The sequence below is a fragment of the Hyperolius riggenbachi genome, chromosome 6, assembly GCF_040937935.1.
Source record: "Hyperolius riggenbachi isolate aHypRig1 chromosome 6, aHypRig1.pri, whole genome shotgun sequence".
Classification (NCBI taxonomy): Eukaryota; Metazoa; Chordata; class Amphibia; order Anura; family Hyperoliidae; genus Hyperolius; species Hyperolius riggenbachi.
In genome coordinates, this window is record NC_090651.1 from 302523366 (window position 1) to 302535934 (window position 12569).

The window sequence follows — 12569 nt, forward strand, 5'->3', positions numbered from 1 at the left end:
ATGCTCAGAGCACTAGGTAAGAGCCGGCACTGAGGTCACCTACTGGATCATACTTCACAGCCCTGGTTCTGCATGTAAATAGGAGCCATGTTTGAGAACTACGGCATATAAAATGGCAATCTGGGATGGTTTATCAAAGCTGTCTGCTGCAAAAAAAGTAGGTCATCACTGTATTGTGGAAACCAGATGATAATCATGGAACCCAAGGGCTCTTTTTTTCCAAGTGATCTCTTCCTGCTAATTATATGTGCTCCACTTCTAGAGTTAGAGGATGCTCCTACATCATTGCCGTTTATTTTAAATAGAAAAAGCCTCCTGGTAAAAGTCAAACATGGATACCCTTGACTATAACTAAGCTTTTACTAGGTAAGCTCTAATGCATTGTAAGTAGAGGCATTGTGTCACGTTTTACCATTATCTGTCGCGAAGGTTAAGAAGAATAGCCGGTATTAATAGCTACAATAGAGGTCACTTTTACCTCTGTCAGGATACGGGGATAATATATGATTACATACATGGAGTTTTCCCAAGTGTACAAATGAAACAAAGAAAGGCCATGCCAATCAGCCTACTAAAACATTTTACATCAATGTATTATTATACATAAAGTACACCTGAAGCATAATAATAATATTAATACCGTAGTAAGTAAGATACTTACTTCAGTAGTGGGAAGCCTCTAGATCAGGCATGGGCAAACTTAGCCCTCCAATGCATTGCAGGAGTCTGACAGCCACAGTCATGACTCATAAAGGCAAATGCATTGTGGGATTTGTAGTTCCTTAACAGCTGGAGGGCTAAGTTTGCCCATGCCTGATCTAGAGGCTTCCCACTACTGAAGTAAGTATCTTACTTCCACGGAGACTTCCACGGCCCACCATTCCTGCAAAGGGTCCTCTCTAAACTAATTCAACTTGCACCATATTCAACAAAAGTGTTAAATAGGTTTGGTCTAGTGCACAGAGGATAAAAGTCATGCATGAGGTGCTTCTTTCTACTAAGAATGCTTGGATCATACTGACGCATGCCCAGTCCAGATACGTTTGCCTTCGGGTGAAGCATGTCCAGAAGATAAAAGCAAGGGCTCTACGTGGATCCTGGAGGCCTCTGGACAATCCAGAAACTTCCAGCTACTGAGATAAATGTCTAATCCCCCTCCCCCCACACACACACTTAAGGTTTGCTCTAGCTACACCAGTTATCCAATAAGAAACAAGAACACAGAGACACCAGGAGCTAAATCTGGTGCAGCATGTCAATTGTAGGGTACACATAAATGATGTTTGAATGAAAGTCAGGGTTGCTAGTACAAGCAACCACTTGAGCTAGCATGTAAAGGCAATACCATCCCACTCTGCCTTGGGGTAGGAGTGATCACTGTGCCAAAAAAAGGAACCTTAAAATTCCAACCACCCAACCGCCATTGACAGAGGGGAAGATAACTTGACTGAAGGCACTCAAAACAATGTAAAACTATTAAAAACTATTTTAAAAAAAAAGGTAAGTTTTGGCTTACCATCATGTCAACTGATCAGTTTTATAAAACTTTTATTCAAGTATTGCACAGAAATGGACTTCTGTGCTATACTTCAATAAAAGTTTATAAAGCTGAGCAGTTGACTACATGAAGGTAAGCCAACACTTACCTTCTTTTTAACTATTTTTAATAGTTTTATATTCTTTTGGGTCGCCTCCACTCATCTTCTTAAAAGTGAACCCGAGCCAACATCATTTAGTAATAAAAACCATAATACCTGATCCAGGGGGCAAGCCGGATCTGGTAGCTTCGACCACACCACTCCCCGACCCCTGAAGTGTAACCAGAGGCGTATCTAGAGGGGTGCAGGCATGGCTTGTGCCATGGGCGCCACAGCACCATGGGCACCATGGCTGTCACCTCCTCCCTCATGCTTCACCACCATACTGAGGGATGCCTCTCATGCATTTGTACCTGCTCTTCTACTGGAGGACATCTCTCACTACCTATACTAGTGGGGTCTACTTATACTGGGGGACACTTGCCAAATCTATACTGGGGGGTTACTTATACTGAGGGGAACCTATCATTACCTATACTGAGGGACTACTTATACTGGGGGATACCTCTTACCACTTATGCTAAAGAAGGCTACTTATACTGGGGAGACATCTCTAACTACATATACTGGGAGGGCCACGTAAACATGGGTCTACTTATACTGGGTGAACTACCTCTTGCTATCTATACTAGGGTGCAACCTTTGGTTATTTTTACTTGGATGTTAAATCTAGCAACCTATACCGGGGAGACTTTGATCATTGCAAGAAAAGAAGCTGTAATTATGGGACAAGGTGGTCTGATGGGGGGAGGGAGGGGGCGCCATTTCAGTGTTTGCCATAGGCGCTATGTCACCCAGATACGCCCCTTTCTGTAACAGCTTACTTTTGTTTTCAGGGGTCAGGGCGGTTACGACGCTGCAGACAGAGCTATGTACTCTCATCTGAGAAGCACAGAGCTCAGAAGGGCGGGGATAGGCGGCAAAGAGCCAATGGGAGGAGGGAGGGGGCATCCCTGATGCCCAGAGAGGGAATTTTGCAGGAATGTCTCTTCTGCAAGAGACGCGCCTTTCCCTTGAGATTGCAGACAAGCTGCATGTCTGCAATTTTGGGGGGCCGCAGCTCGGATCAGGCGGGCTGAGAGCGGTGCAGATGGGGACACAAAGGCATGGCATAGAGCTGAATCTGCCTCGGTTACACTTTACGTTATCTAAAAAGTATGCAATGAAGTCGGCATGCCTATAACATTTTCAATACATATTTGGTGCTGCAAAGTTTCCAAAATGAAAAAAAAGGTCATAGATCCTATTAAAGTACTCCATGTTTATGATGCAAATATTAATTAAATGAGTTGCAAGAGTAATATGACCTTGTACTCTGACCCTGAGTAAATTCTTTGGAAGAACATCAATATGTGCAACCCACATAAAACATATTTATTTATTGTGGACACAACTAGCCTGGGTCAGCCTGTCCTGGTGCTGGAAGAGGTCATCATTGTTTACCTGCTCTAGTACAACAAAGGCCTCATTGTTCTGATAGCATTATGAAGAACAACAACATGGCCTAGTAGTTATCAGTTTATAAAAATAGAACGAGAAAGGACAGTATATAGTGACACATAAAAGGGATCATATCCAAGACAACATAATTTATATCTGTTTACATAAATCATTGTTTGAAAACAAATGTGTACCTTACCCTTGACCATTAACGGTACAATCACGCAGAAAATTAATAAGATCAATCCAATCAGATCAGTGGGATCGATCCAAGAAAAACAGGTTGGTTACATTAATGTGGTGGAATAGGTTAGTGGCGATTCAACCTGTAATGGGCACAACCGATCGTTTCTGATTGATTACCGCCGCTATTGGAAAGGATCGATTGGCCCCTGGATTGTGTCATTAATGGATACCTTTATAGACTAACGCGCAGTTTCCACTTGAGCAGGTGCAAAACTACTAATAAAAAGGCATGCCCCGTAAAAAAAGGGTGCCAAGCCACTCCTCTACCCATCCACTCCCCTCCCCCCAACGTTTACACAGACGCATCCTGATCGTTTGTTCCCCACCGCTGTCCAAAGTATGTGCACACAGGGCGATGTTGCTGGCTTGGCAGTTGGAAAAAGCTGTTATTTCCCACAATGCAATAAGGTCCACAGACTGCAAACTGTCAGGTTTGGAAGCACGGACATATATATATATATATATATATATATATATATATATATATATATATATATATATATATATGTATATATATACTAAAAACATAAAATGTAATTTTACACATCCGGCCCGATTTATCAACCTCCATCAATTCTTCCGTAAATTATTTTCTTATAGTCTTGCGCCGTCTCTTTCAGAATCATTCCAGACTGTATGATACACTTGCAAGGTGAAATTCATTTTAAATGCAAATACTACATACTGATTTACAAAGGCAGGCCCAGCATATTTGCACAATCCTTGCCCCAGGCCAGTTCATAGCTGTAAACCTGAATGCTTCTCCTAGGTTTAAAGCAACCACATTTTTTTACAGTCTGGGAGGATTAAATGCATACCTACCAGTGAATATTCTTAACATTTACTGTTGTATTTCATATACAGTATTCATTTCAAGCTGAACTATGGCCAAACATCTAACCAAACACTTAGGAGCAGGGCCAGATTTACCATAAGGCTGTGTAGGCACGTGCCTGCACGCGCCTGATGATGGAAAGGCGGCTCACTCCCCTTCCCGAGTGCCTCCATCCCTCCTTTCCTATGCAGAGTCCCAAGTAAAGCATAAATGAGAGGTTACTCACCCAGGTCAAGACATTCCACTGACCAGATCTCCCTTCAGCTGGGAGCGCCTCTAGCTACCTAATACTTGGCGACAACTCAAGCTACCTAATACTAAGGGGCAGCTGTTGTTACCTATGCCAGGCAAGGAAAGTAGAGGAGACGTGACAGCTGGGGCAGCCAGCACACTTGCGGTGCGGTATGGCATGTGTCTGTAGGTTCATGGAGGGCGGAGTTTAGGGTGCCAGGACATCCTGTGATGTATATCCAGGCCTGCTTAGGAGTACTAATGTTCCAGCCGCGGGGTAATTTGGATGCAGGAAAAAGACGAAAGACGGCTCTCCCTGCTCTTGGTAATCTCGGGGAATATGAAAAATATATTCCCCTACTGATATCCTAATTACGTAATTAAGGGTCTGGATATTGCTGGCATCTGAATTGCAGAACATGTACTCAATTTGGACTGCGCTGCTATAGCCATAATTGATATTATGGCCCAAATCAGGCACGGCTCAGCCCCAAGCAACAGTGTTGTTGGCAAATTTTTGCCAAAGTTGTTTTTTTCGCATCAAAAATGCTATTTTCGTATGCAAGAAAATGTTCTCGAAAATAGCTTGTAGCGAAAATGCAAAAAAACCCCAATATTTTACCACAAAAAGCGCAAAAAGGCAGAAAAACTATATTTTTACCACAAAAAATTTACAGCGAAAACTTGAAAAATCTAAGTTTGCACCGTGAAAATTCTGAAAAAAAATGCAAAAAAATAAGAAAAGTTATTTTTAATGGCATTTTCTTTCGAAGATCGAACGTAACACTATTTTCGCGCAAACGAATGCGAAAAGAACATTGGCATTTTTTGCTCATCGCTGCCAAGCAAGCGCCAAAACTGCCTCGACATATAGATAACATCCGTAATCTGTATAAATGTTTACAACAAGTTTTTAGCCTGAGTGTAATTACAATTTATTAGCAAAGGATTCATAGCTCCAGGCCAGTTTTGCATACCGACCTGTGATAACCAACAAGTCAGATGAGGACCTGAGAGTGAGGACAGCATTTTCCTGCTGTGAGATATACAACCAGACATGATCCATTCTACATTATAAACTGATTACATTTATCATATTTCCAATGACATCACCTTATAGTCATATTTACAGTATGTCAGTGGCTGACATTTACAAAGCCCATGGAGCCATCTTAAATGCTGGATACATACATTTCCTCCTTCAATGGTTCCTCCTCAACCTCCTTCCCACTTTCAGTTGGGGTCCCCCAAGGCTCTGTTCTTGGTCCCCTGCTGTTCTCCATTTACACCGCCTCCATCGGAAAACTCATCTCCTTTCTGGGTTTCAACTATCACCTATATGCAGATGACACCCATACTCCATACCACTGACCTCTCCCCCACCACCATGGTGAAGGTATCCTCTGGCCTCTCGGCTATTTCATCCTGGATGTCTGCCAGGTTCCTTAAATTAAACCTGGATAAGACTGAATTCTTAATCTTTCCGCCACGTGCTGCTTCACCCCCCCACTGACCTCTACGCAGTGGCGTAGCTAAGGAGCTGTGGGCCCCGATGCAAGTTTTACAATGGGGCCCCCCCAAGCACTCTATACATAACAATTGATACAGCACCAAAATCTGCCAATGGCAACTACAGTGTCAGAGATACAAGAAAGGGATGGGAAACAGTTTGTTAATGCTTACCACTATTCACAGTATCTATAGAAGTGATAATTATGAGCACAGGATCAATAGAGAGCTAATACTGTAGTTGAGGAAGGGCCATTTGGGGCCCCCCTGGCCCAAGGGCCCCGATGCGGTCGCTACCTCTGCAACCCCTATTGCTACGCCCCTGCCTCTACGTCACTGTCAATGACACAATCATTCGTCCAACCACACAAGCCCGCTGCCTGGGTGTCACCCTGGACTCAGCCCTCTCCTTCACCTCCCACATCCAAACCGTAGCTAGAGCCTGCTATTTCCACTTACGCAACATCTCCAAGATTCGGCCTTTCCTGACCTACAGACACTGCCAAACTCCTTGTCCACGCCCTCATCATCTCCCGCCTGGACTACTGCAACTCCCTCTTGTCAGGCCTTCCTCAAAACCGCAACACCCCCCTACAATCCATCATGAACGCAGCAGCCAGACTCATCTACTCCTCCCACCGCTCTGTCTCCTACGTAAATCTCTTCATTGGCTTCCAATTCACTTCAGAATCAGCTTCAAGATCCTATGTTTGGCATACAAATCCATACACAAGTCCTGCCCAACCTACATCTCTGACCTGGTCAGCAGATATACACCTGGCCGTCCACTTCGCTCCTCCAACAACCTCCTCTTAACCACCCCACGCATCTTGCACTCCCATGCACGACTGCAGGACTTCACTAGAGCAGCCCCCATCCTGTGGAACTCTCTCCCACTGCCCATCAGGCTCGCTCCCACCTTCAACACCTTCAAAAAAGCACTCAAAACTCACTTCTTCAATGATGCCTACATCAACTCAACACTGCCCTAATCCTTTCTGCCAATAACTTCTTGATGCACCCCCTCCTTTCGTGTCACCAACCCCTCCCTCTAGATTGTAAGCCTTTGGCAGGGCCCTCTCCCCTTGTGTATCATACTTGACTGTGTGCACTATACCCAGAATTTGGAACTTGTCATTTTTACCACTACCACTCCAGTTTATGATCTGGCATTGTACTACTATCTGCATTGTGTTGTGTATCTTATTTCTATTACCTGTATTGTTGTATCTATGGTCTGTTACCTGTATTGTTCTGTCACCCCTGTTATCATTGTCTGTAATCCTATTTATTGTACATTGCTGCGTAATATGTTGGCGCTATATAAATCTAATAAATAATAATAATACATTTAATGGACCACTCCAGCAAAAAAGTAAGCAGTTAAAATCTGACAGAACCGACAGGCTTTTGACTAGACCATCCCCTCATGGGGGATTCCCAGGGTTTTCTTTGTTTTCAAAAACATTTCCTGAACGGCAATTTAACTTCCAAAATATTAAGATACCAGCCAGCCTGACTACTCACTTTGCAACTGCTGTTCAGGAAATGCTTTCAAACACAAAGAAAACCCTGAGAATCCCCCATAAGAACATGAACTAGCCCAAAACCTGTCCATTCTGACAGATTTTAACTGTTTACTTCTTTCGCTGGAGTGGTCCTTTGATTGTATGTGCTCGCTCCCCGCATTCTCCTGTGCGTCCTGTCCTAGCAGAAGGCTGAGAGACGCACAGCCGCACTTGCGGCTATGCGTACTTAGCAGCCGTGGCTCTGCTCAGCGGCCATCTTGAGTGGGGAAACGACCTGTGCGGTGGGGTCGAGGCCCGACTAAGGGCCAGCACAAGTATAATGAAGGTGACAGAATGATACGGAGGGCGCGGATGGCGTCCTCCATGGATCAAGGAAGCACACAGGTACTGAACTTTTTTTTGCTGTCTGGCCTTAGAAGTCCTTTAACCTCCCTGCCGGTTATCCCGAGCTCAGCTCGGGGTAACCTGCCGCGGAGGTTTCCTCAGGCCCTGCTGGGCCGATTTGCATAATTTTTTTCTTCGTTACACGCAGCTAGCACTTTGCTAGCTGCGTGTAACTTACGATCACCGCCGCTCCGCGCCGATTTGCCGCAACCCGCCGCATCAGAGGGTGCCCCCCCCGAGACCCGTGCGCTGCCTGGCCAATCAGTGCCAGGCAGCGTCGAGGGGTGGTTTGGGACTCCCTCTGACGTCACGACACCCACTAATTACCCATCAATCGCCCATCAATCACCCCCTATCACCACCTGTCACTGTTACCCATCAGATTAGACCCTAATCTGCCCAATCACCCGCCCACACGCTCAGATTGCCCTCAGACCCCTCCTTATCAATTCGCCAGTGCATTATTTACATCTGTTCTTCCCTGTAATAACCCACTGATCACCTGTCAATCACCTATCAATCACCCATCAATCACCCCCTGTCACTGCCACCCATCAATTACCCCCTGTCACTGCCACCCATCAATCAGCCCCTAACCTGCCCCTTGCGGGCAATCTGATCACCCACCCACACCAATAGATCGCCTGCAGATCCGACATCAGATCACCTCCCAAGTGCAGTGTTTACATCTGTTCTCTCCTCTAAACACCCACTAATTACCCATCAACCACCCATCAATCACCCTCTATCACCACCTGTCACTGTTACCCATAAGATTAGACCCTAATCTGCCCCTTGCGGGCACCCAATCACCCACCCACACACTCAGATTGCCCTCAGACCCCCCTTATCAATTCACCAGTGCATTATTTACATCTGTTCTTCCCTGTAATAACCCACTGATCACCTGTCAATCATCACCCATCAATCACCCCCTGTCACTGCCACCCATCAATCAGCCCCTAACCTGCCCCTTGCGGGCAATCTGATCACCCACCCACACCAATAGATCGCCCGCAGATCCGACGTCAGATCACCTCCCAAGTGCAGTGTTTACATCTGTTCTCTACCCTAAACACCCACTAATTACCAATCAATCACCCCCTATCACCACCTATCACTGTTACCCATCAGATTAGTCCCTAATCTGCCCCTAGGGCATCCAATCACCCGCCCACACCCTCAGAACGCCTTCAGACCCCAGCCCTGATCACCTCGCCAGTGCATTGCTTGCATCTATTTCCCCCCTCTAATCACACCTTGAGACACCCATCAATCACCACCTGTCACCCCCTAGCACACCTACCCATCAGATCAGGCCCTAATTTGCCCCATGTGGGCTCCTGATCACTCGGCCAAACCCTCAGATCCCCCTCAGACCCCCTTCTGATCACCTCCCCAGTGCATTGATTGCATCTATTTTCCCCTCTAACCACCCCCTGAGACACCCATCAATCACCTCCTGTCACCCCCCTAGCACTCCTATCCATCAGATCAGGCCCAATACAACCTGTCATCTAAGAGGCCACCCTGCTTATGACCGGTTCCACAAAATTTGTCCCCTCATAGACCACCTGTCATCAAAATTTGCAGATGCTTATACCCCTGAACAGTCATTTTGAGAAATTTGGTTTCCAGATTACTCACGGTTTGGGGCCCGAAAAATGCCAGGGCAGTGTAGGAACCCCACAAGTGACCCCATTTTAGAAAAAAGACACCCCAAGGTATTCTGTTAGGTGTATGACGAGTTCATAGAAGATTTTATTTTTTGTCAAAAGTTAGCGGAAATTGATTTTTATTGTTTTTTTCACAAAGTGTCATTTTTCACTAACTTGTGACAAAAAATAAAATCTTCTATGAACTCACCATATACCTAAAAGAATACCTTGGGGTGTCTTCTTTCTAAAATGGGGTCACTTGTGGGGTTCCTATACTGCCCTGGCATTTTAGGGGCCCTAAACCGTGATCAGTAGTCTAGAATCCAAATGCCTCAAAATGACCTGTGAATAGGACGTTGGGCCCCTTAGCGCACCTAGGCTGCAAAAAAAGTGTCACACATGTGGTATCGCCATACTCAGGAGAAGTAGTATAATGTGTTTTGTGGTGTATTTTTACACATACCCATGCTGGGTGGGAGAAATCTCTCTGTAAATGGACAATTGTGTGTAAAAAAAATCAAAAATGTGTCATTTACAGAGATATTTCTCCCACCCAGCATGGTTATATGTAAAAATACACCACAAAACACATTATTCTACTTCTCCTGAGTACGGCAATACCACATGTGTGACACTTTTTTGCAGCCTAACTGTGCTAAGGGGCCCAAAGTCCAATGAGTACCTTTAGGATTTCACAGGTCATTTTGAGACATTTGGGTTCAAGACTACTCCCCCTAGGAGTATGGTGAGTTCATAGAAGATTTTATTTTTTGTCACAAGTTAGCAGAAATTGATTTGTATTGTTTTTTTTTTTCACAGAGTGTCATTTTCCGCTAACTTGTGACAAAAAAAAAAAATCTTCTATGAACTCACCATACTCCTAACAGAATACCTTGGGGTGTCTTATTTCTAAAATGGGGTCACTTGTGGTGTTCCTATACTGCCCTGGCATTTTAGGGGGCCCTAAACCGTGATCAGTAGTCTAGAATCCAAATGCCTCAAAATGACCTGTGAATAGGACGTTAGGCCCCTTAGCGCACCTAGGTTGCAAAAAAGTGTCACACATGTGGTATCGCCGTACTCAGAAGAAGTAGTATAATGTGTTTTGGGGTGTATTTTTACACATACCCATGCTGGGTGGGAGAAATCGCTCTGTAAATGGACAATTGTGTGTAAAAAAAATCAAATTGTCATTTACAGAGATATTTCTCCCACCCAGCATCTGTATGTGTAAAAATACACCACAAAACACATTATACTACTTCTCCTGAGTACGGCGATACCACATGTGTGGCACTTTTTTGCACCCTAAGTGCGCTACGGGGCCCAAAGTCCAATGAGTACCTTTAGGATTTCACAGGTCATTTTGCGACATTTGGTTTCAAGACTACTCCTCACGGTTTAGGGCCCCTAAAATGCCAGGGCAGTATAGGAACCCCACAAATGACCCCATTTTAGAAAGAAGACACCCCAAGGTATTCTGTTAGGAGTATGGTGAGTTCATAGAAGATTTTATTTTTTGTCACAAGTTAGCGGAAAATCACACTTTGTGAAAAAAAAACTATTAAAATCAATTTCCGCTAACTTGTGACAAAAAAAAATCTTCTATGAACTCATCATACTCCTAACGGAATACCTTGGGGTGTCTTCTTTCTAAAATGGGGTCATTTGTGGGGTTCCTATACTGCCCTGGCATTTTAGGGGCCCTAAACCGTGAGAAGTAGTCTTGAAACCAAATGTCGCAAAATGACCTGTGAAATCCTAAAGCTACTCATTGGACTTTGGGCCCCTTAGCGCAGTTAGGGTGCAAAAAAGTGCCACACGTGTGGTATTGCTGTACTCAGGAGAAGTAGTATAATGTGTTTTGGGGTGTATTTTTACACATACCCATGCTGAGTGGGAGAAATATCTCTGTAAATGGACAATTGTGTGTAAAAAAAAATTGTAATTTATGGAGATATTTCTCCCACCCAGCATGGGTATGTGTAAAAATACACCACAAAACACATTATACTACTTCTCCTGAGTACCACAATACCACATGTGTGGCACTTTTTTCCAGCCTAACTGCGCTAAGGGGCCCAATGTCCAATGAGCATCTTTAGGCTTTACAGGGGTGCTTACAATTAGGCACCCCCCAAAATGCCAGGACAGTGAACACACCCCACAAATGACCCCATTTTGGAAAGTAGACACTTCAAGGTATTCAGAGAGGAGCATAGTGAGTCCGTGGCAGATTTCATTTTTTTTTTTCGCAAGTTAGAAGAAATGGAAACTTTTCCGCTAACTTGTGACAAAAAATAAAATCTTCTATGAACTCACCATGCCTCTCACTGAATACTTTGGGATGTCTTCTTTCCAAAATGGGGTCATTTGGGGGGTATTTATACTATCCTGGAATTTTAGCACCTCATGAAACATGACAGGTGGTCAGAAAGTCAGAGATGCTTCAAAATGGCAAAATTCACTTTTGGCACCATAGTTTGTAAACGCCATAACTTTTACTCAATCCAATAAATATAGGCTGAATGGTTTTTTTTAATCAAAGACATGTAGCATAATAACTTTCGCGCTCAAATGTATAGGAAATTTTACTTTATTTGAAAAATGTCAGCACAGAAAGTTAAAAAAGTCATTTTTTTGACAAAATTCATGTCTTATTTGATGAATATAATAAAAACTAAAACTCGCAGCAGCAATCAAATAGCACCAAAAGAAAGCTGTATTAGTGACAAGAAAAGGAGGTAAAATTCATTTAGGTGGTAGGTTGTATGACCGAGCAATAAACCGTGAAAGCTGCAGTGGTCTGAATGGAAAAAAAGGCTCTGGTCCTTAAGGGGCGAAAAGACTGTGGTCCTCAAGTGGTTAAGGCTAGGTTCACAATGGCATTGAAAAACAGACCATTTATGGAATTGGAAGGCAGCAGATCAATGGACATGTCAACGGAGCCTATGCTAAGTATGGGATCCACTTACACATAACCATTGCCAACGGATTTGTTCCTTCCATTCCAATGTGACAATTACACAATTTTCCAAGCAGTGTACATGTCACTGAGATGCAAGACATTCTAAGTTGATGCAGGATTATGCACATTTGGTATGCAGATGTATGCAGTTTGAAAACTGACTCATCAAAT

At 44.0% G+C, this 12569-nt stretch overlaps 1 protein-coding gene across 5 annotated transcripts in view; it reads right to left on the reverse strand.

Annotated features, from left to right (window-relative positions):
- The window catches only part of TTYH1 (tweety family member 1), a 237879-nt gene that overhangs the window by 113911 nt on the left and 111399 nt on the right, over positions 1-12569 (reverse strand). Inside the window, exon 1 of one of the 5 annotated variants that reach the window (XM_068241217.1) lies at positions 3233-3644. The exons of the other annotated variants lie outside the window; for them this stretch is intronic. Within the exon in view, the coding sequence (XP_068097318.1) occupies positions 3233-3247 (15 nt within the window). The 5' untranslated portion in view covers positions 3248-3644. Of the gene's footprint in view, positions 1-3232; positions 3645-12569 lie in introns of those variants that run through there. 5 annotated transcript variants of the gene reach the window in all.